Genomic DNA, 22,932 nt, shown 5'->3' with positions numbered 1-22,932 from the left:
ATCAATTATATTTATAACTAGCCAATAAACACAAGCAAATAAGACACTTTTTCTTTGGATAATGGTACTTATTTTATTTGAGGGTTACGAAAAGATCTCAAGTCAATGCTTTAAAATGTTCAGGTGCAGAGAAGTACAGGCAAGAGTGTGAAAGGACAAGAGAATCATATATAAGGCTAGATGTTTAGCTGATGTGATGACTCTGTTATGATGATGTGATGACTGTTATGATGATGTGATGACTCTGTTATGGTGATGTGATGACCCTGTTATGGTGATGTGATGACCCTGTTATGTGTTTTAAGGGGGGAAAACGTTCATGCAGACCAGCAATCACACCCAATGTGGCAGACTGACATTTCAATATATCAGCTTTCATGAAGCACAAATCCATATTAATAATTGTTCTACACATCAAATCAAATGGCCATCTAAATTGTTTTTGTAAGACATCAGAGATAGTAACAATGTTTTTAATGTGGTAAAATAATAAGTACATGTAGGCTACAAGTTGAAAAGTCCACCAATCAAAACATCATGAAGCGAGTCAGTTAGGCTGCATCATTTGATTACTCGACAGCTTCTTAAAAACACACACACAGAATTGTTGATCAGTATAACAAAAGAGTAGAGCAGAACAAATACAACTGTATTTGTTGGACAAACAAGTTATAAAACAACACCCAAATCCAGAGGGGGAAATTAATAACAAGTTGTAGAAGAGATAGATCCAAAACCTTGTTTTCCATGTTGTGACACTAGACACTAGGCATGGTTCACCCTCTCCAGTGCAACATAAAAGCTCTTTTTGTCATCCAGACAGTGCCAGCCAATGGGTCCAATCTCACAGTCTGCACAAATCAGATACTTGATTCGCCCCACGTCCTTGGTAAAGCCCACGTTCTCAAAGGTGTACATGTCATCAACTAACCAATGGGAGGTCAGCGTGTCCCCATCCACAGAGCCCTCTGATTGGCTAATCGTTGTCTTTTTCCGCATAGAGGGCAGGAACAGCTAATGGATAATGGCAAAAATATATATTTTTAATTAAATCTTGAACATGCATTTGATATTTTATACATTTCATTGTTACAAGGAATGCAGTCCCCGAGGCCTGCTTCCTATGAATGTGTAACTTAGGGGTCTGAGGGGATCACAGAGTGCTTCATGCCAAAACCATTGATACTAATGTGGGACTATTCAAGCTAGTTTTACTATTTATTCAGTCTCATGCTCTGGCATATTACAACAGCTGTCTGAGTCTCGCTACCACCCACCACACAACACAATGAATATATATATATAAATAATTGAAGCCTAACATTTTCGTGGAGTGGAATGTTTCCCTCTCTTAATATGACATCAGGTTTGATCTTACTCTTACCTCCCTCTCTGTAAGAACAGCCATCCCTGGACAGAGGACCTTGGATCCGCAACGTTGGCACAAAACAGACTTCATATTCTTCCCATCCTCTGACACCAGCAGAGATCGGTCCGTGCACCCATCAGATAGGGAGTTCTCTACACTGCTGTCCATTGTGAATGTTAACAGGGATTTGTGTGACTTTGGTACTCATACAAATACCAATTTGATGCTCTTAAATGTTCTTCTGGGCGTTAGCGAGCTAATCAGACCGATGGAGACGGAACCATACAAATAAACCACTAGCTAGCTGAATATCCGGAAGGTCCGAGTCGTCTCTCCTGGCCAATTTGAACACCTCTAGAGCGTCTGACTAGATAAATCATGAATTACTAAAACACCCAAACCGAGTACAGCACATGCATTTTAACTAAATAGCAAAATAAATGGTAACAACCACTGACGTTCAGGAGGTACTCAGCATGAGAATGGTGCACCCTTTATATGAGTCCCTCTGGAAAAAAAACGCTGTTTAACAACGTTCCAGAAAAATGCCAGATTGAGGAATTTTGTCTGGTTGATGAGAAAAGCAGGTTAAAAACATGACAATATTTGAAATTATTACTAATAGTCAATAGCTAGCGACCTACGTGCAAATACCACCTACTCAATAATTCACATACATAGATGGTTAAGTATGGTAGAGGATACAACTGGAATAAATTGGAAATACATATATTTTACATTTGTGACAATTCAGGACAAAAGGGTAGTTTAATCCGGTTCCAATTTTACAATTAATAAATATTTATTATGTGTTTACATTTCAAATGTATGATTCATCACTGGTCTACACAGGACACAACACAAAAGTCAAGAATACAGATTGTTTAGTCTTTGTAATAAAGCCGCATTAAGTCGGCTTTTAAAAAAGGAGTCTTAATAAACAGCAGTTCGATAAAAACCTATTGATGGAGTTCATAATTCAATAGTGATCTGATTGGATATAAGGTAAAGAAAACAAAAAAGAAGTTATCATATCTTGAGATCCTAATGAAGTTCACTTGACTGCAATATTGGCCCAACTATTTAAAAACTATTTCCATTGGCCTAAGGCACAGGAATTCTAAAAGATTATTTCATACATACTATATGGAGTATGCAGTTGCGTGACTTATATTTTGAATTGTTATAATATACACTGCTAAGGTGCATTTGACCTTTACCGTTCTCATAGCATCCTGAAATATAGCTTAAAGAGAATGGGATCTTACATGAAGATACTCAGTTGACCTATTCCCAGATTCACACATTGTGCGTTACCCAGCCAGTTTCATTTTAGCAATCAATTCTTACTTACTTTACTTAATCAATTCTAATAGATCTAGTTTGATTGGAAAGAAATGAAGGGGCAGACTACAAACACCAGCCTCGTAGTAAATAGTGAGTTCACTCAAAATTAGTATTATTCTATCTTTAACTATCAAATCAAGGTAATGATAAAATAATTATATACATTGAGTGAACTACCAAATTAAGTATTTGAATGGATGCTTTCGAGTCTATACACCAAGATTGCATCTAAAATAAAAAATTGACTGAATTCTACTATGTTTGTAATTAGGGTCATATTTAACCCAGGATCTGATGAATATCAATCATTTCCTTGAATAAAGTGAGCTGAACTCATCCTGCGCCCTCAGTCATAAACGCCCTTCCAACAGCTTCCCCTATGAAGCTGAGGAAGACGGTATTACAGCATGCGTCTTGGAAGTGGGCTTCTACTAAGAGAACATCCCAATCTGGCCATATACCCACATTGTTCTTCATGAGCTAAAAGGGAGTGAAAACCCTTGATTGATTACAAAAAGTGGTGGGGTGCCACTACATACTTTACTGGCTAGAGCTACTTTAATGGGAGGAAGGAGCCAAAGCAGAACACGCCACCAGAAAACCAAGTATGACATGAGCCAATCAGGAGAGGAGTGAAGGACCAACAGGTGACCATTTTGAGTTCCAGCAGCAGTCTTTTTTCAGGGAGGGGTTGGGAGGGGACAGGGTCGAGGCTCTCAGAGGAGGGTGTCATCCGTGCACCCCCCCTCCAGGCCGTAGCGGAACTCCTGTAGGTTGGAGACTCCGTAGAAGTGGATGAAGGCTGCCGCCACCACCAGCACATGAAAGATCTGATGGGAATGAAACTAGAGACGGGGGGATCGGGGAGAGAGAGATAAAGAGGCAAACGTTTAGCAACATTAACACAACATCAGTGTTGGTTTTCAATGTATGCTTCATTGATTTGACAGGAGTCTCCAAGATGCTACAAGCCTGGGGCTGCGTTCCGAATCGCATACTTCCATACTATATAGTATGCCAAAAAGGATGTAGTGTGTCCCAATACTGTATATAGTATGCCACATGCAGTATGGCAAAAAATACCAGGATGTCGTAGAACATCCGGTTGTATTTTGCAGTATGCAAGCCAGCAGACTTTTCTGTCTATTCTGACCAACAATCCCGTGCGCAGCGGTAATTACATCACATGTGCGAGTCGTGCCGGAGGCGTTATGATGAATCCCAGCTGTGGACAAATGTCACTTTATGGACTCTGGATGGATTTTGTTAAATTTCAAGGTGCAATGTTATGACAAGGTAGTATGTCCCAATTGGATGCGTGCCGTGTGCAAAGTACAGACTTTCTACGTGCAGCTGTACTACGTATTCAGAAATATGCGATTCAGAATGCAGCCTGGGCAATATTGCCACATACACTTACCCAGATGTCACACTTCCCAGGAAAGTAGCGCTCAGGAATCCTGGCAGCGTACAGCCCAGCACCAGTGATGTACATGGCGCCCATCAGGTAGAACCAGCCCATCTGGCCCACCGTGGTGGCCTTGACGAAGCCCTCCTCGATGGTAAAGTGCATGGTGGGGACAATGCCGCTGAGACCCAGACCCATGAACACGCCTGGAAGAACACAATGTTAGGCAGTCGGTGAAGTGAGAAGATGTGAGAAGTAGTGCGATAGTGAGTGAACTCACGGTACCTGCTCGCGTGGGCCTGTGGCGGGGTGTGGAGAAGCGGTCCCACTGGGCCACTACGATGGCGGCGATGCCCAGCACACAGACGATGGTGAGGTAGATGAGTCGCGGCTGGGGGGAGCAATAGAAGGAGTAGTAGAGCCAGGGCACGAACGAGCCCATGATCAGGAGGGCGATGCCCGAGTAGTCAAGCCTGGCAAGGACAAGGACACACATCACCTCAGACATCTGTCCCCTATTTGTGTCAAATCATGTTAAAATAAAGCCAAGGACTATAAACAAAGCCGGCAGAGGAGCAGGGGAGCGGCCGTACTTGGAAAAGGTGCGAGACACTTTCTCAGAATGACAGTAGACGGTGTGAAAGAGCCAGGAGAAGCTGAGACACAGCACCGCTCCCAGGAAGAACATGCCGAAGACCACCTTCTCCTGCAGGGGGGCCATGAAGTAGACGTTGGGCCGCAGCAGGGTGAGCGTGCCCAAACCCAGGAACAGAATCAGCCCTGGGGGAGACAGAACCGGGTCATCCTAAGAGTGTGGGTACAACTGGCTTATTGGGTATGTAAATGGAGCTGGCAATACTGGGCCTCCTGGATCGACCACATATCTCCCTGACTGTATGTTACAGTATATTTATTTGACAAAAGGAGCTGCATTGCTTTAGATTATAGCAAGATCAAAAAATATATATTATTACACAGCTCTCTTAAATACTCGATTCTGATTGGACAATCGCACATTCTACCGGTGAATTATTTCTTGATAATTCACTGGCTTGGAGCAATAATCACCGCTGCCAAGGGCAACACATTACATGTCTACGGGCGACAGTTGGAGGTTGTCTGAAAGTTGCTGAACATTCTAAACATACCACACAGAACCAAGCGTACATACATTATCCCTTACATAATACATTGCATTGATAGAAATACAACTTGTAGTATCGACTTAAATATTTGCTATGTTGACTAGCGACAACAGTAAAACCTCAGTTTGTCTTCAACAACGGTCTGAACTCTGAACCCACAGAGCATGCCACAGACAGAGGGGACAACGGTCTGAACTCTGAACCCACAGAGCATGCCACAGACAGAGCGGACATAACACCAGATACTGCATGTACAGTATTAGGTGAGAGGTTAACAGTTTCATGCGCAACCCTTTCAATGTTTTATACCTAGAAGGTGGGTCCAGATGTTTCCTGTCTCCGTGTGAATCCTGAAGATGCTTCCGAAGCAGGCCCGGAAGGAGGGCATGGGGGGGCGGTGTCCGTGGAGGAGGTAGTCATTGTCTTTCAGCCACTCCGGCAGGACGTGGAAAGGAATGACCCGCCAACGCCCCTCCCATACCTGGAACACAAGTACCGTTTCATTAAACGCCACGGTTTGTAATCCCAGGACGAACAGGGAGAACCAGTCCTGGAGTGAGCTGATAGGCTGCAGACACCAATCAGATCAGGTGCAAAACTGCGAGGCAGACACCGTGGTGCCCCCAAATACGGTGATGAATAACGATGCTGACCTTGTGTACAAACTCCTCCATCTTCTCCATGGCGTGGTGAGCCTGCAGGGGCAGCGTCAGGACCTCGCCCACCTCGTCATCGTCCTCTTCATCGTCGGCAAGCACAGAGTCTCCCTGTGGGAAGCACAGCACACGCTGTTGGGATCGTGTTCCTTTTGTATCGGAGCTCCGGATTTGGCATTCGGGACGACGTCCAGAAACAAAAGGCAAAAAAAGACGAAAGACCCACTAGCCAAGTTAGCCATTATTAGCAATACCAGTTGATAACAATGAACTATGCGCTATTTTGCGCATACGAACTCCGTAGCAGCTTTGTCCACTGATTTAATGAGGCACAAATAAGACAGAAGTGCTAATAAACAGAAGCAGCCATCTTGATTTTGACATCAGCAGTTGACTTCGATGAAGTCAGGGTTGATTTCTTTACCCCGAGTAAAATGGCGGAAAATCAAGTTCAAGTGACATATTTCATGAGGATTTGGACGTTGAACTTGCGAATCCCGATGTTTCCAATACAAAAGAAATGCAGCATTATCCTCGTGAACAATACACACCAGGGGGCCTTCACCCCGTTTCTCACCTCTGACAGCAGGCCTTTGGTCCCTGATGGCCGGCCGGCCTCCTCCAGCAGCGGCCCCAGCTCCATCAGCTCCACGTCCGGGACGCGACAGTCCTCGAGGATCCGGCAGTCTGCATCACTCGCAGACCCGTTTCGGCCTGACATAGGGAGACTGCCTGATGACCTGTCCTCTGCCGCTGTGTCCTGCTGAAGCCTGGAACTTCAGTTTGCACCGGGGACACTGAGGAGCGACAGACACACAGCCACCCAGGACTCAGAACAGACACACAACCACCCAGGATTCAAAACAATAGACACACAACTCCAAGACTCAGAACAACAGACGCACAACCAACCAGGATTCAAAACAACAGACGCACAACTCCAAGACTCAGAACAACAGACACACAACCACCCAGGACTCAGAACAGACACACAACCACCCAGGATTCAAAACAACAGACACAGAACCACCCAGGACACAAAACAACAGACGCACTATCCCAGGACTCAAAAGCATGTCAACCAATAGCTATAATGTACTTATTCAACTGAAATTACCAAGCTTACCTGTACAATTGCAGATGATGTGAGTTTTATGGGGGGTCTTTATCTCCTAATGGATGATTGTTTTTTCTTGGATTTGCATTCGGTACTGAGAAAAAAAGCAATTTGTTTATTGAGTTGGCCTACCTGAGAGTTCACATTTCAGTGGCTTGCAGAAGGTCTGGCAAGTAAGACCACAGCATTGTTTTGGCTCTACCTTGAACATTAGCTTACATTAAATAGCCAACCTAGACATAAAATAATACATAAAATGGAAAATAAACAAGCAGGGACTACTTTGAAAAACGTCCATCGACAATTAATATAATTGTTCAATCAAGGCAATCACCAGAAAATGCTGTAGTCTAAGCTTGGCTAGTTAAAACCCAGTGAGCTGGTTGACATGGACATGGTTACAGAAGTCCTGGTCAAATGAGGATTTTCAGATGGTGATATGGTCAAATGAGGATTTTCAGATGGTGATATGGTCAAATGAGGATTTTCAGATGGTGATATGGTCAAATGAGGATTTTCAGATGGTGATATGGTCAAATGAGGATGTTCAGATGGTGATATGGTCAAATGAGGATTTTCAGATGGTGATATGGTCAAATGAGGATTTTCAGATGGTGATATGGTCAAATGAGGATTTTCAGATGGTGATAGCACTACAACAAAGCCCTTCCTCGCCTAGGCTAGCTCAATTAGCTAGCCCAGATAGGTAAACACATTTGGGCTAGCCTAGCTCATCTCTCTAGCTAGATAAAACACACTTCATCCGCACCAACACAAACAACATGCAGGCAAAGCCTAACATCAGGCAACACAAATGCATTCAGTGCTTCACAACAGGCCTCCTAGTTCAGCTGACATGATCAGGTTACGAACACTAGCAATTAAGATGCTAGCTAGTGGCTAACGCGCTAGCCTAGTGCTAGCTATCTCACAACCGCAATGTAGCTATTGCTAGCTTAGCTAGCCTCTAGTTCGTAGTACGTACACTTGACTGACACATCTGGAGTTAGCTAACGTTAATGCTACACCAAATAAGTCTAAAATCAACTTTGTTATCTTAACGCAATGACATTTACTGGTGCTAGCTACTTTACGGGTTTTCATTGAACGGGCATAACGTTACCAGGCTCTCCAGGTTATAAGGAAATGTGATCCCTTCCGGATTCTCTCACAAAAACAAGCGAACCCCCCCCGGGACAGTCAGTCAGTCACTCAACCCTAACCCTGTACCCAACACCGACTACTCAACACCGCCAGCTAATGACATGACAACCACAAACCCCAATTCAACTAGAGACGCGTGTAAACAACGACGCGCCATCCCCATCTAGTGGCTGCAAGACTGAAGGAGAGAAGTGTGGAAACTCTTGCCAGCAGTATCTCAATCAACTGCTGTATGCTCACTTGATGTCAGCAGTATCTCAATCAACTGCTGTATGCTCACTTGATGTCAGCAGTATCTCAATCAACTGATGTATGCTCACTTGATGTCAGCAGTATCTCAATCAACTGCTGTGTGCTCACTTGATGTCAGCAGTATCTCAATCAACTGATGTATGCTCACTTGATGCCAGCAGTACCCAACTGATGTATGCTCACTTGATGCCAGCAGTATCTCAATCAACTGATGTATGCTCACTTGATGCCAGCAGTACCCAACTGATGTGTGCTCACTTGATGCCAGCAGTATCTCAATCAAGTGCTGTATGCTCACTTGATGCCAGCAGTACCCAACTGATGTATGCTCACTTGATGCCAGCAGTACCCAACTGCTGTATGCTCACTTGATGCCAGCAGTACCCAACTGATGTATGCTCACTTGATGCCAGCAGTGCCCAACTGATGTATGCTCACTTGATGCCAGCAGTACCCAACTGATGTATGCTCACTTGATGCCAGCAGTACCCAACTGATGTATGCTCACTTGATGCCAGCAGTACCCAACTGATGTATGCTCACTTGATGCCAGCAGTACCCAACTGATGTATGCTCACTTGATGCCAGCAGTACCCAACTGATGTATGCTCACTTGATGCCAGCAGTACCCAACTGATGTGTGCTCACTTGATGCCAGCAGTACCCAACTGATGTATGCTCACTTGATGCCAGCAGTACCCAACTGATGTATGCTCACTTGATGCCAGCAGTACCCAACTGATGTATGCTCATCCCCCCATTGCTCTCTGTAAAAAGCATGGTGTTGCCTCTGTGTAGAGGCACTATCCAAATAAAGTTTGATTTGAATTGATGCTCACTTGAACTAGTAAATATGGTATCCTCTTTTAAAATAACATTAAAGTTGCTTTATGGATAGACCAAGTTGTCCGAGAAAGGCTTTAGAAAATTCTGTGAGGATAGTTTCTTTCCAGAAGCCAACTGCCATCAGCATCTCCAATCCCCAGTAATCCTAATCCTACTCTACAAAGGGGACCAGTGAAGCAGGCAGGCTGTGGATTTATAGGGTTAGGGTTACCCTATTTCCAACTCCCACTCAGTCTCATGACCATGAATAATTAAACTGATTGGGGTGTCCATTTTAAATGCCATGCAACTGTATCCACCTTCCATCAAGTTCTTAAACCTCTATTTCAAACTGGACAGTCAATATTTTATGATGAGATGACACTGTTTAGTGTAAGCGTAGAATATTAGATTTTTCAAATGAATTTATTTTATTGTTCCATAAACACAGAATATGAAACAAAGTAGTGCAATGCAGACAGAACTCTTAAAACTTTACGAATTCAAACAGCTCCAAGACAAAAAATCTTAAATTATATTCTTAAATGATTGATTTTAAACTTAGATTCTCCCTCTCTCATGCATTCACACACACATCCCCCCCGACACACACACACACACACAGCATCTTAACTGAAATAAATGGCAAACAATTTGTAAATACCCTTTACCAAAATGTACATATCAGTGAAAGCGGTAATACTTCAGTGCATATAGTTTGTGATGTGCATTTAAAGCGATGCAGGAGCCACCCCATATTTATTGCCGAGGCTTTGAGGGACACTCAAGGCTCAGAATATCAAAATAACACAAAGCTTCACCCTCTCATCCAAGAGTACAGCACTGTATCCAACTGACTGCAGCCAATATATAATAAGCATCACCCTCTCTGAGAGGCTTACATGATCACCAAACAAATAATACAAGTGCTCAATATGGCGAGGCTCAAAGACACCCTGACTCCCTCTTTTCTCTCCCCTGGGCTGAGTTTCCCAGAGGCATCGTAGCGCTACGTTAGCGCTATGATGAACGCCATAGCTTACGATGAACGTAGTGCTACGATGCGTCTGGGAAACTCAGCCCTGTTCTTTCCTTGTCCAGTCCCTCACTGATCAGAGGACGCCAGTAGGCAGAAATAGAAACAGAAGATATATTATTATGTCTTGTGGGAGGACGAGGGCAGTTAGTAGGCAAAGCGCTGAGCCTGCCGGTAGCCCAGCTTGTCCAGGTTAGGGTTGCAGGCAAACTGAATCATGGGGGGCGGTCCACACATGAGCACCAGGCTGTGGTCAGCGGGGGCAGGCAGGTGCTCCTGGATCATCTCAGCGTTGATGAAGCCCTCACTGTATTCCCAGCCTGCAGGGGACAACAGGAAGGAGATGTAGAAAAGAGGATGTTCAATAATGTGCCCTGGTGTGTTTAGCACAGATCATAAACTCAGTGTATGTGGCCTCACTATTTGTTTGTTTGTTTATTAGGATCTCTTTTAGCCATCGGCTAGTTTTCCAAGAGTCCTCAACTAAAACATACAGTACAATACAATAATGCAGAAGATACTACAATTCATAAATAGAATTCAAGAAAAAATAAGAAAAGAAAGAAACATGATAGTAAATACAATAATAACAGTAAAATACAATAGTTCAAAAACACAGCTACTTACGAAATCACACATCTAAAATTATTGTAACAAAAGATTGTAAATTGTTATCAAAAGAAGTTCAAAGAAGGAAAATACAGCACTATGGTCAGTGCAATGAATTCCACATGATCACCATCCTATATGTAAAAGTCCATCTGCCCTAACCCTAACCCTCACTATTCAGTTGCATCTCAAGCAGGGAGAACTTTGCATAGAACATACCCTCGGGCGCTCTGTCCACTGTGAACCACAGCTTAAAGCGCTCTGGGTTTCTGACCTGCAGCTCCTCCAGCTCATCTCTCAGCAGGATGTCCTTCACCGTCTGTCGGTGACACACAGACACAAGCCACACTGGTCAACACAGGGCTTCAGAAAGCATTCTAAAGATACAGTAAACGACATCAGATTAATCATTCATCTAACTGTCTATCCTTTGTGCAGAATCCAAGTTAAAATTCCTCAGGGGACATAATAGGCCAAATACCTGGTTGGCAAACAGCAGGCTGCAAGTGGTCTGGTCAGTGGGGTCTTTGAATTTGGCGCGCACCAGCTGGAGCATTGGGGTGATGCCTACAAACAGGAGGGGATGAGGAATAAAACCACTCCATCTACGCCTTCCTACCAGACACAGCTACTGTAACATCCATGTGTACTGTACGTCCAGGTCCACTGTACATCCAGGGCTGCGTTCAAATTCAGCTAAGAGGCGAACGTTCGTTGCAAACATGTTTTCTCCAAACGGTCACATTTGAACGGCTTTTAATGAACGTTCCAAATAGTTCGCATAAGCAACAATCCCCATGGGAGCACATCTCCAGTAAGCCTGGGTCCATTGTGATCCTTGTTCTGTTACTGGCGAACTACCTCTCCAGACTGTTAGCTTCTGTTAGCAAACGTTTGCAGCGAACACAAAGCTAACGGAAAATAGTTAGCCAACGTTCGCAAACGTTCGCTATGTTCGCTGAATTTGAACGCACCCCTGGTCTACATGGCATGGTGAAGATGTACCTGTTCCACCAGCTATCAGGCCAACTGAACTGGCCGTTTTCATCTCAGCAGCGGCCTTCTTCTCCGCCTGAATGGCAAACTGCCCTGTGAGAGAAAAAAAAAAGTTTAGACAATCATGAGACTGGTTATTCCTTTTCAGAGGGTGCATGGATGGATGCATGGAGCACGGGGTTCCAATATGTTTGGGGAATTGATTCATTGTGGATACTAGAACCTGTTTAGAAAAGACATATAGCGCTTTATTTTGCCGCCCGGTTTTAGATAGTAATTACTATGTAAATGTGAACAAGGAGTACTCATCTTGTAACTACGTAGGCCCTCTGCTGTACACCAGGCTTAACCAGGCCCCCCAACAGTGATACAATCCATCACCTTCTCAGGCACTATTACTTAAAAAGCACATTTGACTCTATAGGTGTGGGTACTAAGATTAAACATCATACACTCACAGGATAAATATGCTGTATGCCTAAGTTACCCAGCACCGCTAATACAGGGCAGTAACATGTTACCAAAAGGAATGTTATCATTATGGACACAACGCCAGCCTGAGAGCTCTCTCTATAATCACCTCAGTAACAAAAACATGTAAATATGGAATGCAGTAAAGATCCATAATTAATGCTGACTTCCTCTATCGCAGTGTAGAACCAGGTGTGTCAGTGTAGAACCAGGTGTGTCAGTGTAGAACCAGGTGTCAGTGTAGAACCAGGTGTGCCAGAATCAAGTGTGCCAGTGTAAAACCAGGTGTGCCAGTGTAGAACCAGGTGTGTCAGTGTAGATCCAGGTGTGCCAGTGATGAACCAGGTGTACCAGTGATGAACCAGGTATGCCAGTGTAGAACCAGGTGTACCAGTGATGAACCAGGTATGCCAGTGTAGAACCAGGTGTGTCCGTGTAGAACCAGGTGTGTCAGTCTAGAACCAGGTGTGTCAGTGTAGAACCAGGTGTGCCAGTGATGAACCAGGTGTACCAGTGTAGAACCAGGTGTACCAGTGTAGAACCAGGTGTGCCAGTGTAGAACCAGGTGTGTCAGTGTAGAACCAGGTGTGTCAGTGATAAACCAGGTGTGTCAGTGATGAGCCAGGTGTACCAGTGATGAACCAGGTATACCAGTGTAGAACCAGGTGTGCCAGTGTAGAACCAGGTGTGTCAGTTTAGAACCAGGTGTGCCAGTGATGAGCCAGGTGTGCCAGTGATGAGCCAGGTGTGCCATCTGACTGTTCCTACCGTGGCCCTGGTACTCCAGAAGGCCCCCTGGTCCTCTGAAGTCAACCACATCTCCCAGCTGCAGGCTCTCCAGGTACTGAGACATCTTTCCTCCTTCAGGGAACTTGAGGTTTACATTTCTGAAATAGATCTGTGGACAGACCACTCATGAATTTCCTCCACAAGCTGTCCACCCAGCACTGACTTATTTCCAGCTGAGTCAGTGTTGAATTGAATTTGAGATATGATTACTCTCATCAAATAATTTAACCCTCACTGTTACGAGTCCTTAATGTCTTGCAGGATATTGGCTGTAAATGTCTGACTTGCCTGTGTTCGCTGTGTATTCAATATTTCATGCGTGTTTTGACAAGCCATACCTTTACAACCAGGTCCACATAGCCTTTGTCATCATCACTGGAAACAGGGGTGTATGGCCGTACAACCAATTTGCCATCAATATGGGAAGACAGATAAACATGCTTTCCTGAGGAAAATCATAACACAGGGTACATTTTAATTGGAATTTCAAGGTGCAACTTCTGTCTATATATATATATATACACACACACACTGTATATATACTGTATAAGTTCTGTACCGCATTGTAAAGTCCAAAACGACCAAAAGCCAAGAGGAACAGTGTGTGAGCGCTCACCTACAGGCAGACCCAGGATGTGCTCAGCTGACGGCAATGCGAACCTGAATCTGCGAGTGTCATGATTAATCACCTACAGTATGAAAGGAATTCATAGTCAGTGAAATAGCAAACAATCTTAACTCTTAATAGGTGTTCAAACTGGGGATGTATAATCTGTATAAGTTAAGATGTGGTATATTTTTTTACACTGTAATTCACTGTATGGGTGTGAGGTGATCATGACCTCTTTATCGATGAGCCTCAGCTTGTATTTAACAGACGGGTCCTGGAGGGTGAGAGGAACCTTCTTCTTCTTGGTGAGGAACCAGGCCCCCAGGATGAGGCCAACGCTGGAGAGAAGAACCACTCCAGTGGTCACAGACACCGTGGTCTAGGGGAAACAACCAGCAGATATGGGCATTTAAAGACTGTTGTTGCAAAGTAGCTACCTACAAAACATTCAGTGAACAAAATGTTAAGTCTGGCTAGCTATCAGGCTATAAACATAGCCATAGATTAATTGACCATGTAATTAATCTATGGAAATTCACCATATGTTCAACAACTCTGCAAGGAATGTCCTGGGAAATGTTTCAAGTAATTTCATTTGATTTGCTGGTAAAAAGACTTCACTTGACAGTAATATAGATAGATAACTTAGTTAGCTCACTTAGCTAGCCACTGTCATAGAGGAAATGGGGACCTAGACATTACTGAGTAACCTTAGTTAGCTAGCTCTTTGCCCTGTCTCTTGCTTACTGGCTAGCCATAAATGCTATCTAAATAAGGTTAGCTAGCCAGCTAACCAGCCATCAAAGACATATGAAAGCAATCAATCCTGAGCAATATAGCTAGACTGATCTTACCAAGGAGTATTTCATGGTGAGTCCAAATATCAAGGTTACAGTGATGGGAGGAAATCCAATTTTCCTTGGGTGGATTAATGATTCATGATTTCCATGAGTTTCCAGGAGACACCCTCTATTTACAGCAAAGAGCATGGAATGCCAAGAGGGGACACTTAAGTGAAGAAAACGTCTGGAAAAACGAAAAGAGTGTTCTGCAATGCTGAGTACATGTCCACAGCTTGCCTTTTACGGGTTGCCCAAAGATTCTGACAGGTAATTGTTTGTTAAAAATGTTCACAAAAGTGTAGACATTGAAGTTTACTGGACCTGTCAGTGCTAGCTAAGTTAGCTAGCTAGCTGTTCACAAAAACCAGGCCAGGTCCAGCCTGGCTTATGTGCGTGGCTGGCTTGTTTGCATATATGGAAGAAATGAGGAGGCATCTATTTTGAATTTTGACTTCAGTTCTTCAAATGAGAGTATGGCCCCATCTTCCACAATCTGTTCTACTTGGTGTACACTATGATCTTGCAACTGTTGCTAATGTGTTTTAAAGGTCTTTTTTTATGGACAAATTTGGGGGGTTGGGGGGGCGCGGGTGTGTCACTGTTTTCAGAGGGGAGGCCCACATTGATGGAGTTTGGGAACCCATGAGTGTCCCCTCTTGGCATTCCATAACCTTTGTTTGAGGGAGTAAAAAAAGAGGGTGCATTCAGAACAATCACTTGAAGAGTCTTCTGTTCTTAATTATGCGTCAAAAGACTGTGGTGCAAGACAAAGCCATGATTGAGTATGACAATTCAAATTTATTTTACGTTCCAGATGAGAAATCTCAATACAAAAGTACAGGTAGGAATTAAAGTCATAGGCCTACATTGCAGTGTCAGTACGGTTTAAAAACTCTGAAAGTTGCTCACTGTTTTGGGCACTCGCACGATCCGTAGGCTTTTTCTGGTTCTGCGCGATCACCAGCCAGACTGCTCTCTATGACTCATGGATATGAGTAGCTACAGTAAACTGCCATAAAAGGATGCAAAAGTAGCCCTACCTCGCAAGTGGTTGGAAAAAGTACTAACTTTAACTGAACAAGGATCACAAAATACAAACAACTGATTTGATTGTCAGTTTTACAATTTGAAAAGTTTTAATTAATGAAAGTAAAACAGCATATTCAATATGCTTTTTCATACAAAAACACAATCATTTAAATGTGGCCTGCATGAACTAAATCAACACTGCATGGTTGCAGTCTAATGCCTTCTCACTAAGTGCTTATGATTGGTTTCCACGACGATCTTCATAAACCCAAGTCACACAACACAAGTCATGACACAAATCCCTCTGACAGGATGACATTGGCAAACGGTCTCGTCTGAAAATAAATGGATTGTCTGGGCCTAAGTGAAAGTTAGGACTGGTCTACAAAGATTAAGCCTAGTCTAGAAATAAGAAGTAATTTCATCAGAGCATCTCCACTGACATGGTCTTATCTTTAGTCCTGTATTTGACTTGCTGTTTGTCCAGGTAAACGTTCTGTAGGCTATCCTCCGACCACTGCTATCATCATTATCATTCACACCCTCCAGATCTCATAAGCCAGTGTTGTTAACTCTTCATGATCTTCTTCACGTAGTTGCGAACGTTGACGTGAAGCTGATGAGAGGTGTCGCTGAAGATCTCCGTAGCCAAGGCTTTGGTCTCCTCAGACCCGTTCCATAGAGCGCGGTACACAGGAAGTGTGTACTTCTGCTTCCCCTGCACACACACACACACACACAGACACACACACACAGATCAGCTAAATAGCTCCTAGCTCTTTACACATAAAACTGTAAGTCATGCGCTGATTCTGCAGCACTATTTGATAATTTGCAGCACTATTTGCACATGACTTTTGATTGGATTGTACATAGGATCACACTGCACATACATAGGCGTATATTGTATGCACATCATATTGTATTTGCCCTTTACTTTCTGCGCTATTATATACTTTGCACTGTCCTGTCGTATTTTTCCACCCTGTCTATTGTTGTCCATTTATCAGAGTCATACACCAACAGTCCAGAACAAATTCCTAGTATGTGTAAAAACCTACCTGGCCTAAATAAATCTGATTCTGATTCTATAGGCAATAAAAATCTTGTTTTGTTGTTGTTGTTTGTTTTTTAAATCCTGTGAACACACCTGGCAGCTGAGGAAGCTGCGTATGTGCTGGTATCCTGGCTGATGCTGGTTTCTGGCAACAATCTGAGCCCAGCGCAGCCTCAGCTCAGCGTTGCTGGTCTTCACCAGGTGAGGGTACTGCTCCTCCAGCTGCTCCATATAACCTGGGCAGGCCCAAAGAGAATGCATGTCATTTTTGTACAAACGTGTTTGTATTTTGTGTCATTTGCACTGTCCTGTCGTGACACTGTCCCATCTAGTCCTTGCACCCTGTCTGGCTCCATCAGCGTTATGCACCAACTGACCAAAACAAATTCCTAGTATGTGTAAAAACTACCTGGCAATAAAAACTGATTCTGAAAACTGATTTTGAGGTGGTATGTAAGAGGCCAATGTTCTTTAGGTGTCACAACACTGTGGTTCTCCAGGAGCAGGGCTGCAGAGCCCTGTGGTTCTCCAGGAGCAGGGCTGCAGAGCCCTGTGGTTCTCCAGGAGCAGGGCTGCAGAACCCTGTGGTTCTCCAGGAGCAGGGCTGCAGAACCCTGTGGTTCTCCAGGAGCAGGGCTGCAGAACCCTGTGGTTCTCCAGGAGCAGGGCTGCAGAACCCTGTGGTTTCTCCAGGAGCAGGGCTGCAAACCCTGTGGTTCTCCAGGAGCAGGGCTGCAGAACCCTGTGGTTCCTCAGGAGCAGGGCTGCAGAACCCTGTGGTTCCTCAGGAGCAGGGCTGCAGAACCCTGCAGGGAGGGGGCCGTGAGCAGGAGAGCTACATGTCCTACCTCTGGGCAGCGGGGACTTCTCCAAGATCTTCTCCAGGAAGTAAACGGTCTGGTATGTTTTCCAGGACTGGATGTTGGTCTTGCCGATGCTGGCCAGATCCAGGTTCTCAGCACCCCACAGCTCTGCCAGCTGTTCTGCTGGGTCCATCAGGCTCTGACCGGCGGACAGGTCAGGGAGGTAGGGGGGCCAACCGGGCACGTTGAGCCAACTGTCAAACCCCAGACCTGGAGAAGAAACCACAGCGCACGTCAGCTCAAACTGTCGTGTCTCATTTCCCCCACCGGGACACTAACGCTTAGACACTTTTACCCTCGATGTCTTGAACTCCCTTCTTTCTAAGGTCAGGGAAATACTCCAGGAAGAACTCGAGGGCGTCCTCTGCCATGATGCTGCGGAACTTGAACTTGTCAACATAGGCCTGTGAAGTGAAGATTCAGAGACATCAGTGATATTGTTCCTAAATGCATTTGTCCATCTGATTCAGATGGGGACAGTAAAGGATGGTGTTGCTCTGATGTCATACAGTGTGATGAGTAACGCCAACCTTGAGGAAGCCATCAAAGCGCTCCTGGGGTCCTGCCAGATGGGCCAGATAGGAGACCAAGCAGAAGCCCTTCTCATACGGCGTCTCGTTGTACGTGTCATCAGGATCAACACCTGAAAAGATTGAAGTGGAAGGATCATAAGAAGCCATGCAGGTTTACACATCACAATGGCACCCACGTTTGTATATATGAAACTCACACACATCAACACTCTGTACACATATTGAACACCATTTTGAATATTGTATTTTGCACTGTTCATTTGCACTGTCCTGTCTAGTCCTTGCACCCTGTCTAATGTTGTATCCGTCAGTGTTATGAACCAACTGACCAGAGCAAACTCCTAGTATGTGTAAAAACTACTTGGCAATGAAACCGATTCTGATTGATTCTGATTCTGAAGATAAGAAACTGCACGGAGGCCATTTTGGCTAGGCTACTGGGAGAAATGGCTGTAGCTGTTAAGAGGCAATGCGATGCCTGCGTTTCCGTGGTCTGACCTGGTCTAATCTCCACACGTAGTTTATTGAGAGGGTGGTCTTCTCCGGTGTTGTCCATGTGCTGCCTGAGTAAGGCCCTCCCCGTCGCCGCCTCCAGGCTGGTGTAGGCCTCGCCTGCAAACAGTGACCAGCAGAGGACTTAGTACAGGCAGCTGGAGAAGATTTTTAACTGATCTAGTCAAAAAGGATTTGCCAAGATCCGCTCATAGAGGTCAAGTCTGGTTTATTGAGAAAAAATAAGAGCGCAAGGACTTCAGAGGAAACGCACGTGAGTGGTTCATCCAAGTGAAGTCCCGCAGTCTGGTCTTGCGCGGCCTTATATTCAAGCAATACACAGGTATGACGCTTCCAGGGATGTGATTGGCTAACCCGTTGTGCACGTCATATTAAATGGCAGGCGTCATCAACAGTGGTCGAGAATACAGACGTGACATGAGAAAAGGCGGTAATTCTTGCAGGGACAATGGGACAAAGGATGGTTATTCTGGAGCAGACAACGTCTAGGTGTGTTGACCTCCTTAGCACAGCTATGTGAAAGGTTGAGGGAGGTGGTGAGGTGGTGAAACTACAATTTCTATGACACAGCCGCAATCGTGGAGCAGGAGGGCGTCTCACCGTACAGCTCCCTGCACACTCTGCGCTGGGCGTACATGGTGAAGCCTTCGTTGAGCCAGAAGTCGCCCCAGTTTGCGTTGGTCACCAGGTTACCGAACCAGCTGTGGCAGATCTCGTGCACGATGACGGCGGCGAGCGAACGGTCGCCGGCAAGCAGGCAGGGGGTCACGAAGGTCAGGCACGGGTTCTCCATCCCCCCGAAGGGGAACGAGGGCGGCATGAACAGGACGTCATACCTGAGGCAGAGACACAGGAAACAAACTTACAAAGACCAGATTTTTATGGTTGTGTTTTTCCTTTTGCCAACCATGTCAACATCACATTTTTAAACACACACCTAAAACATCAGAGCTACATGATGTTCAGGTTCACGTTCAGGTTGTTACTCCAGCAGAGAACTACATTGATGTCTTGATGAGCAGATTATCACTGTAGGGGATCTCACCTTCCCCAGACATAGGGCCCAAATAGTTTCTCTCCGACCGCCAAGAACTCTTCGATGACGCCGTCGTACTCCTGCTTGGCGGCCTGCAGCAGGCATGGCTCTGTCCACACTCTGGTCCTGCAAGAGAATCGGACAGCTGTGAAACTAGAAAGGCATCATCTGATCCGAACAGGTGACATCCGTGGGGTATCCAAAGGTGCATGTCTAACAGGTGTCAGTGCGTCGCTCGTCAATATCGCTTCCTCCTGCGACGTGCCCAATACTGGGATCGAACCTGGGTCCTCTGATTGGTGAACGCACGTGGCCACCTCTCAAACACCGTTACCAGTTACGCCATCGAACAGCTAGGAGTGAGTTTAACCTATTCGACTCCGTTACACATGTAACATGAACGGAATTGGTCATATCACATTTCTCTATGAAGTATAACAACCGTGTTCAAAGTTCTTTTAAGTTAACTAGGCAAACTGTAAGTGGACTGCTCTTTGATTTGCAAGAGGCAATTTAAGTCTACAGAAATAATGAAGGTCAATGATCCCAAGTGAAATTCCTTGGTTATGATTCTGTAGGAATCCTTTTGAGTTTAGAGGACAAACTCTGTAATAAGTATGGGACTATCGGATATAGAACAGATGGTGGAACCAGCATGTGACTGAGGCGGTCGAGCGTTTGGGGCTCTTAAATGAGACGGCGGTGGGATCCCCTCACCTCGGACCAACCTCCGCCGACACCAGGTCCCCCACAGCCAGAGCCACGAGGTAGGAGGGGATGGGCTGCTCCATGGTGAACAGGAAGGTGTTGTCCTCCTTCCTGTGCTCCCACTCGCTAGCGCTCATCACAGCCGTGAAACCATCAGGTACCTGAGACAGATCAGATCAACCATTATGGTGCGTTCGTTTATAACTGGGAGGTGCAAATTGCGACTTGCTACTAGGAATGATTAAATCAAACACCGCATGGACTCGCACTTCCTCGTCGCAAATTCAGATATGTTTCTCAGCCCCCAGTTGCTCGAATGCACTAGATATAACTAGGTAACTGTGATATAATGGTATATAGATATAACTAGGTAACTGTGATATAATGGTATATAGATATAACTAGGTAACTGTGATATAATGGTATATAGCTCGAATGCACACAGGTCGGAGGTAGGTATTTTGCCACTTGCGACTTGCCACCTCTGACCACAAACGAACGCACCATTACTTGAACGGTTATGAAGCAGTCTAGGGAGGAAACTCAGTGATCACTGTAACTTGGATACTGTCTTAAACAGGGCAACTTTAAGCAAATCGCACAAGGCTGATTGAGTGGGACAGCATGGTTTCAGGCAGGCAGAATGAAAGACACACTTTTATCTTTCAAACATAAAAAAAGTAGAAAATAAGATGATCAGAAGCACGGATCTTCCTCCCGGACCGCTGGGTCAGTCCATCCCAGGGAGGGCTCACCTTCACGGAGGCAGAGTAGGTGCTCTTGACGGCTGGAGTGTCAAAGCAGGGGAAGAAGGAGCGGTTGAGCACCGCCTGGCCCTGGGTGAACACGTAGGGCTTGGTCTTCCCGGCCGTCTGCTCTGGAGACAGCCAGCACACCTAGCAGGGTGGGACAGGGAGGGAGCAGAAGGTTTGGGCATGCATTACCTTCACAGCAGCTGAGCAGGGGCTCTTAGGCCTGATTCATAGTCGACGCAAACAACGCAAGCTACGTTGTGAACGCAAGCTCCAACATGACTCGAGAGCTGTGTTTTGTTTTGTGGAAACGCAAGGAATTGCACTATTGCTTGCGTCAAGTGACACATTTCGGTATGACGCGCAAGAACGCAACGAGACCTTGCGTGGCCTTGCGAAGCTTGCGTTGATGTAGTTTGCGTCGACTATGAATCCGGCCTTCATGGGCGTGTGGAAGCCAGGGAAGAGACTTCTGTTCAGCACAGGGAAACCAGACGTGTACAGGAAAGGTTTCTTCTCGCCAATCTGGGCAGAGTCCAGCCATGACATCTACAGACTGGCTGCTAATGAGTGCACTGTCGCTTTTGGCAACTAGAGTTTAACACTCTTGGGCTGAACTAGCACTTCCATGAGTTGAACCTAATTAAACTCAGGCCTTTAACTTTAGGAATAAATTAGCCAATTAGTAGTAGTATTATTGTTATTATTATAGTAGTAGTAGAAGTATTGTTGTATAGCGAGCAGTGAACATATGAGGCTCTTACCCCCGGTCCATCAGTCGCAATGTACTTGATCATCACACGAAATTCATCCTCGCTTCTGAGCGGCGTGGGGAGTTTCACGACCAGCGTGGACCCGTACGTGGTGAACTTTCGCGTGGAAAATTCCACACTGGCAAATACGGACTCGTCTTTGCCCTGTCCGTGGGACACCTCCTGCAGGGACAGAGACGGGTGGATGTCCAGCAGCAACTCGCTCTGAGAATCTTTCATGCATTTCAGCTTCAGCGTCTCGGTGCCTTCAATGGTTTTCTTCTCGAAATCCACGTTCAGATCCAAGTGGAAGTGTTGTATTTTGAACTGACGAAAGCTGGAGGATGTAGCCACGTCCTCTGCTTCATCAGAGTGCAGTTTCAGAGGGGTTTCCATATTTTTAGTTCAATCAGTTCAATAATAATCAATCGGTGCCAAGGTCCATGTGATTCTTCCGCAACCGGCGCTGACTGTGACTTCCGGTGTTATGGCGAGGCATCACCGGCAGAGGGCGCCAGGCGCCGTGATTAGAGCCCATGGAGGAATAGTTAGAGCCGAACACCGGGGCCGCGTTCCCTTCCGTAAAGATGTCGCCTTTCCTCCGATGTGTACTCGTATGATCACCTTCGCAGACCTGACGGGACGGGTAGGTGTAACCAGATGGAACTGTGCACAGACCATGGAGGTTATTCTGGTAGGGCACACAAGCTAATCTACCTGGTATCAATGACAATGAATAGAAAGTTTATTAGCCATGTGTAACAAGTACATGTACAGGAAGCCTACATTGGAATTATTATAATCACTTGTCCTTACAGTGTCTCATCAGTGCTAATCAATTCCTCATTTCAGTCCTAGATATGCAGCTAGACATTCAAAGGTCCCCAAACTGGCAATTTACTATCTGTCGTCTAGCAGTCCATCAGTGTCATCCACATCTACTTGGTGCATTTCTCTATTTTATTGTATATGGGTAATTTTATTTGTAATCTTCACTGTGCGTACGGTTACTGTTATGCTACTGGGTTCTTATTAGTATTTATCCATCTATTC

The 22,932-nt window shown here is 45.1% G+C and overlaps 4 protein-coding genes across 4 annotated transcripts; all 4 read right to left on the bottom strand.

Moving 5' to 3' along the window:
* Positions 1-114: 114 nt before the first annotated feature.
* On the bottom strand, positions 115-1,773 carry rabif (RAB interacting factor). Its single transcript, XM_084441200.1, has 2 exons — positions 1,385-1,773; positions 115-1,014 (listed from the first exon to the last, which is right to left on the bottom strand). Exons 1-2 carry the CDS (start codon positions 1,535-1,537, stop codon positions 766-768), a joined length of 402 nt encoding a protein of 133 aa, XP_084297326.1. The 5' UTR covers positions 1,538-1,773; the 3' UTR covers positions 115-765.
* Positions 1,774-2,155: 382 nt separating this feature from the next.
* On the bottom strand, positions 2,156-8,288 carry adipor1a (adiponectin receptor 1a). The gene is made up of 9 exons (XM_084440462.1): positions 8,166-8,288; positions 7,052-7,136; positions 6,503-6,722; positions 5,923-6,036; positions 5,579-5,750; positions 4,718-4,904; positions 4,410-4,597; positions 4,137-4,330; positions 2,156-3,561 (listed from the first exon to the last, which is right to left on the bottom strand). The coding sequence occupies exons 3-9, from the start codon at positions 6,644-6,646 to the stop codon at positions 3,433-3,435; spliced, it is 1,128 nt and encodes a 375-aa protein (XP_084296588.1). The 5' UTR covers positions 6,647-6,722; positions 7,052-7,136; positions 8,166-8,288; the 3' UTR covers positions 2,156-3,432.
* Positions 8,289-10,356: 2,068 nt separating this feature from the next.
* Positions 10,357-14,663, bottom strand: cyb5r1 (cytochrome b5 reductase 1; the record flags this gene model as incomplete). Its single annotated transcript, XM_084440943.1, has 9 exons — positions 10,357-10,639; positions 11,148-11,247; positions 11,410-11,495; positions 11,934-12,017; positions 13,164-13,293; positions 13,523-13,629; positions 13,801-13,873; positions 14,027-14,173; positions 14,649-14,663. 9 exons carry the CDS (start codon positions 14,661-14,663, stop codon positions 10,467-10,469), a joined length of 915 nt encoding a protein of 304 aa, XP_084297069.1. The 3' UTR covers positions 10,357-10,466.
* An 820-nt stretch (positions 14,664-15,483) lies between these two features.
* Positions 15,484-22,337, bottom strand: rnpep (arginyl aminopeptidase (aminopeptidase B)). Its single transcript, XM_084440585.1, has 11 exons — positions 21,892-22,337; positions 21,131-21,271; positions 20,385-20,536; positions 19,677-19,793; positions 19,232-19,467; positions 18,617-18,730; positions 18,116-18,228; positions 17,881-17,989; positions 17,571-17,795; positions 16,816-16,958; positions 15,484-16,383 (listed from the first exon to the last, which is right to left on the bottom strand). The coding sequence occupies exons 1-11, from the start codon at positions 22,273-22,275 to the stop codon at positions 16,234-16,236; spliced, it is 1,884 nt and encodes a 627-aa protein (XP_084296711.1). The 5' UTR covers positions 22,276-22,337; the 3' UTR covers positions 15,484-16,233.
* Between the last annotated feature and the right edge of the window lie 595 nt (positions 22,338-22,932).

The sequence above is a fragment of the Borostomias antarcticus genome (assembly GCF_949987555.1).
Source record: "Borostomias antarcticus genome assembly, chromosome: 7".
NCBI lineage: Eukaryota > Metazoa > Chordata > Actinopteri > Stomiiformes > Stomiidae > Borostomias > Borostomias antarcticus.
This window is presented reverse-complemented; position numbering and strand designations above follow the sequence as displayed.